This window comes from Scomber japonicus, chromosome 17 (genome assembly GCF_027409825.1).
Source record: "Scomber japonicus isolate fScoJap1 chromosome 17, fScoJap1.pri, whole genome shotgun sequence".
Classification (NCBI taxonomy): Eukaryota; Metazoa; Chordata; class Actinopteri; order Scombriformes; family Scombridae; genus Scomber; species Scomber japonicus.
The window spans coordinates 162,501-168,583 of record NC_070594.1 but is presented as its reverse complement, the minus strand read 5'-3'; the positions used below and the strand labels follow the sequence as shown (position 1 = coordinate 168,583).

The following is a 6,083-nucleotide window of genomic DNA, read 5'->3' as shown; positions in this document are numbered from 1 at the left end:
GTCCCAGTGGATCCCAGTGGGTGCCAGTGGATCCAAGTAGATCCCAGTGGGTCCCAGTAGATCCCAGTAGGTCCCAGTGGATCCCAGTGGGTGCCAGTGGATCCAAGTAGATCCCAGTGGGTCCCAGTAGATTACAGTAGATCCCAGTAGGTCCCAGTGGATTACAGTAGGTCCCAGTGGATCCCAGTAGGTCCCAGTGGATTACAGTGGGTCCCAGTGGATCCCAGTAGGTCCCAGTGGATCCCAATAGATCCCAGTGGATCCCAGTAGGTCCCAGTGGATCCCAATAGATCCCAGTGGATCCCAGTGGATCCCAGCATCCCCTCTCTGTCTGCAGGTTGACAGAGTTCGAGGACACGCCCACCAGTCAGCTGACCATCGATGAGTTCATGAGAGTGGATCTAGAGCAGGAATGTGATCCCCCGTCCTTCACAGCCAATCAGCACAAGACCAGGATGATCCAGGTACGCTCTGATTGGCTCACAGGTACAGGCCTGTCTCTGATTGGCCCATCAAATCACAATTAACCAATCATTTCCATCTTTACTTCCTCCGCAGCTGGAACAAGAGCTGAGCAGGAAGCTGAACGAGGTCGAAGGTCGGTTCTCCCGGTTCTATCAGAGCACTAAGGAACCCTTTAGGACCCTTCAGAGGGGACCAGAGGAACCCTTTAGAACCCTTCAGAGGGGACTTATAGGAACCCTGTAGGACCCTTCAGAGGGGACCAGAGGAACCCTTTAGAACCCTTCAGAGGGGACCAGAGGAACCCTTTAGAACCCTTCAGAGGGGACTTATAGGAACCTTTTAGAACCCTTCAGAGGGGACCAGAGGAACCCTTTAGAACCCTTCAGAGGGGACCAGAGGAACCCTTTAGAACCCTTCAGAGGGGACCAGAGGAACCCTTTAGGACCCTTCAGAGGGGACCAGGGGAACCCTTTAGGACCCTTCAGAGGGGACCAGAGGAACCCTTTAGAACCCTTCAGAGGGGACTTATAGGAACCCTTTAGGACCCTTCAGAGGGGACCAGAGGAACCTTTTAGAACCCTTCAGAGGGGACCAGAGGAACCCTTTAGAACCCTTCAGACGGGACCAGAGGAACCCTTTAGAACCCTTCAGAGGGGACTTATAGGAACCCTTTAGAACCCTTCAGAGGGGACCAGAGGAACCTTTTAGGACCCTTCAGAGGGGACTTATAGGAACCCTTTAGAACCCTTCAGAGGGGACCAGAGGAACCTTTTAGGACCCTTCAGAGGGGACTTATAGGAACCCTTTAGGACCCTTCAGAGGGGACCAGAGGAACCCTTTAGAACCCTTCAGACGGGACCAGAGGAACCCTTTAGAACCCTTCAGAGGGGACTTATAGGAACCCTTTAGAACCCTTCAGAGGGGACCAGAGGAACCTTTTAGGACCCTTCAGAGGGGACTTATAGGAACCCTTTAGAACCCTTCAGAGGGGACCAGAGGAACCTTTTAGGACCCTTCAGAGGGGACTTATAGGAACCCTTTAGGACCCTTCAGAGGGGACCAGAGGAACCCTTTAGAACCCTTCAGAGGGTACCAGAGGAACCCTTTAGAACCCTTCAGAGGGGACCAGAGGAACCCTTTAGGACCCTTCAGAGGGGACCAGGGGAACCCTTTAGGACCCTTCAGAGGGGACCAGAGGAACCCTTTAGAACCCTTCAGAGGGGACCAGGGGAACCCTTTAGGACCCTTCAGAGGGGACCAGAGGAACCCTTTAGAACCCTTCAGAGGGGACTTATAGGAACCCTTTAGAACCCTTCAGAAGGGACTTATAGGAACCCTTTAGGACCCTTCAGAGGGGACCAGAGGAACCTTTTAGAACCCTTCAGAGGGGACCAGAGGAACCCTTTAGGACCCTTCAGAGGGGACCAGAGGAACCTTTTAGGACCCTTCAGAGGGGACCAGAGGAACCTTTTAGAACCCTTCAGAGGGGACCAGAGGAACCCTTTAGAACCCTTCAGACGGGACCAGAGGAACCCTTTAGGACCCTTCAGAGGGGACCAGAGGAACCCTTTAGAACCCTTCAGAGGGGACTTAAAGGAACTCTTTAGGACCCTTCAGAGGGGACTTATAGGAACCCTTTAGAACCCTTCAGAGGGGACCAGAGGAACCTTTTAGGACCCTTCAGAGGGGACTTATAGGAACCCTTTAGGACCCTTCAGAGGGGACCAGAGGAACCCTTTAGGACCTTTCAGAGGCGACTTAAAGGAACCCTTTAGGACCCTTCAGAGGGGACTTAAAGGAACCCTTTAGGACCCTTATGAGGGCACTTCAAGGAACCCTGTGATGTCATGTTCTCGTACCCTAACCCTGTGATGTCATGTTCTCGTACCCTAACCCTGTGATGTCATACCCTAACCCTGTGATGTCATACCCTAACCCTGTGATGTCATACCCTAACCCTGTGATGTCATACCCTAACCCTGTGATGTCATACCATAACCCTGTGATGTCATGCTCAGGGGAGATCAGCTGTTATCAGGATGAGATCGAGACGGAGCTGGAGAAGAGCCGACCCAAGCTGAGAGGAATCTACGCTGCGTACACCAAAGAAATCGGTTTGTTCAAAGTCACTTTTACTTTTTCCAGGTTTCACAGAAACACTGGCAGGCGTTGAGCTCTTCCTGACCTTTGACCTCTTATTTTCAGACCCTCAGGACGAGGAGTGCGTGACCTCTGAACCCGACGAGGTGGAGGTGGAAGACGACGAGCTCCAGGCCGCCACCGAACACCTGACTCAAGACTTCCTGTGTCATGTAATCCAGGAGGAGGAGGCGCGAGGCAAAAAGACTGACGATGTCGTCAGTGAGAAGGAGGCGCAGCCGGAGGGGGAGGGGCCTCCTCGCCAGCCCCCCCCCCTGGCTGTCATTCTGGGGACGTTGCCCAGGGCAACCAGCCTGGGCCTCCAGCAGAACCTCAGCACCTTCAGCAAGCTAGAAACAGACGGCCAAGACGGTGAGAACAGAAACCCTTCAGTGACATCATCATGACATCATCATGACATCATCATGACATCATCATGACAACATCATGACAACACAGGTTGACACAGATGATGGTCTGAGAGAGAATAATAATATAATTAATAATAATATAATAATAATACTAGTTAAATGCTGATTAAAGTCTCCGTAACAGGAAGTGATGTCACTAAGGTCAGACTGTTATTTTCCAGATGAGCCGTCTGAGAGCGGAGATCTGGATCTGGACGGCATCGATGATCAGGAGATCGAGAAGGTCCGTTTACTCATCATCAGCTGATTGTTCTACATGTTCTGTGTGTTGATCAGCTGATTGTTCTACGTGTTGATCAGCTGATTGTTCTACATGTTCTGTGTGTTGATCAGCTGATTGTTCTACGTGTTGATCAGCTGATTGTTCTACATGTTCTGTGTGTTGATCAGCTGATTGTTCTACGTGTTGATCAGCTGATTGTTCTACATGTTGATCAGCTGATTGTTCTACGTGTTGATCAGCTGATTGTTCTACATGTCGATCAGCTGATTGTTCTACGTGTCGATCAGCTGATTGTTCTACATGTCGATCAGCTGATTGTTCTACGTGTTGATCAGCTGATTGTTCTACATGTTCTGTGTGTTGATCAGCTGATTGTTCTACATGTTCTGTGTGTTGATCAGCTGATTGTTCTACGTGTTGATCAGCTGATTGTTCTACATGTTCTGCATGTTGATCAGCTGATTGTTCTACGTGTTGATCAGCTGATTGTTCTACGTGTTGATCAGCTGATTGTTCTGAGTGTTGATCAGCTGATTGTTCTGCATGTTCTACATGTTGATCAGCTGATTGTTCTACGTGTTGATCAGCTGATTGTTCTACGTGTTGATCAGCTGATTGTTCTGAGTGTTGATCAGCTGATTGTTCTACGTGTTGATCAGCTGATTGTTCTGAGTGTTGATCAGCTGATTGTTCTACGTGTTGATCAGCTGATTGTTCTACGTGTTGATCAGCTGATTGTTCTACGTGTTGATCAGCTGATTGTTCTACGTGTTGATCAGCTGATTGTTCTGAGTGTTGATCAGCTGATTGTTCTACATGTTCTGCATGTTGATCAGCTGATTGTTCTACATGTTCTACATGTTGATCAGCTGATTGTTCTACATGTTCTGCATGTTGATCAGCTGATTGTTCTACATGTTGATCAGCTGATTGTTCTACATGTTCTGCATGTTGATCAGCTGATTGTTCTACATGTTCTGCATGTTGATCAGCTGATTGTTCTACATGTTCTGCATGTTGATCAGCTGATTGTTCTACATGTTCTACATGTTCTACATGTTGATCAGCTGATTGTTCTACATGTTCTGCATGTTGATCAGCTGATTGTTCTACATGTTCTGCATGTTGATCAGCTGATTGTTCTACATGTTCTGCAGTACATCCTGAACGACACCGAGGTTCAGCTGAAGACGGAGCTGTGGATGCAACAGAACCAGGAATACCTGAAGGAGCAGAGCGGTCAGTCACATCATTACATCATCACATCATTACATCATCACATCATCACATCATTACATCATCACATCATTACATCATCACATCATTACATCATCACGTCATTACATCATCACATCATTACATCATTACATCATCACGTCATTACATCATCACATCATCACATCATTACATCATTACATCATTACATCATTACATCATCACATCACATCATTACATCATTACATCATTACATCATCACATCATTACATCATTACATCATCACATCATTACATCATCACATCATTACATCATTACATCATCACATCATTACATCATTACATCATTACATCATCACATCACATCACATCATTACATCATCACATCATTACATCATCACATCATTACATCATCACATCATTACATCATTACATCATCACATCATCACATCATTACATCATTACGTCATTACATCATCACATCATTACATCATTACATCATCACATCATTACATCATCACATCATTACATCATTACATCATCACATCATTACATCATCACATTATTACATCATCACGTCATTACATCATCACATCATTACATCATCACATCATTACATCATCACATCATTACATCATCACATCATTACATCATCACATCATTACATCATTACATCATCACATCATCACATCATTACATCATTACATCATTACGTCATTACATCATCACATCATTACATCATTACATCATCACATCATTACATCATCACATCATTACATCATTACATCATCACATCACATCATTACATCATCACATCATCACATCATTACATCATCACATCATTACATCATTACATCATCACATCATTACATCATTACATCATCACATCATCACATCATTACATCATCACATCATTACATCATCACATCATTACATCATCAAGTCATTACATCATCACATCATCACATCATTACATCATCACATCATTACATCATCACATCATCACATCATCACATCATTACATCATCACATCATTACATCATCACATCATTACATCATCACATCATCACGTCATTACATCATCACATCATTACATCATTACATCATCACATCATCACATCATCACATCATCACGTCATTACATCATCACATCATCACATCATCACATCATTACATCATCACATCATCACGTCATTACATCATCACATCATCACATCATCACATCATTACATTATTACATCATTACATCATCACATCATCACATCATCACATCATTACATCATCACATCATCACATCATTACATCATTACATCATCACATCATTACATCATTACATCATTACATCATCACATCATCACATCATCACATCATCACATCATTACATCATTACATCATCACATCATCACATCATTACATCATTACATCATCACATCATTACATCACATCATTACATCATTACATCATCACATCATTACATCATCACATCATTACATCATTACATCACATCATTACATCATCACATCATCACATCATTACATCATTACATCATCACGTCATCACATCATTACATCATCACATCATCACATCATTACATCATTACATCATCACATC

General features: G+C 44.6%; 1 protein-coding gene across 1 annotated transcript in view; it reads left to right on the top strand.

Moving 5' to 3' along the window:
• The window catches only part of LOC128377436 (transcription factor IIIB 90 kDa subunit-like), a 14,508-nt gene that overhangs the window by 2,417 nt on the left and 6,008 nt on the right, over window positions 1–6,083 (top strand). The window contains exons 3-8 of the mRNA XM_053337387.1: window positions 338–464; window positions 559–598; window positions 2,484–2,579; window positions 2,671–2,976; window positions 3,197–3,258; window positions 4,416–4,497. Coding sequence (XP_053193362.1) covers window positions 338–464; window positions 559–598; window positions 2,484–2,579; window positions 2,671–2,976; window positions 3,197–3,258; window positions 4,416–4,497 — 713 coding nt within the window. The remainder of the gene's footprint in view (window positions 1–337; window positions 465–558; window positions 599–2,483; window positions 2,580–2,670; window positions 2,977–3,196; window positions 3,259–4,415; window positions 4,498–6,083) is intronic.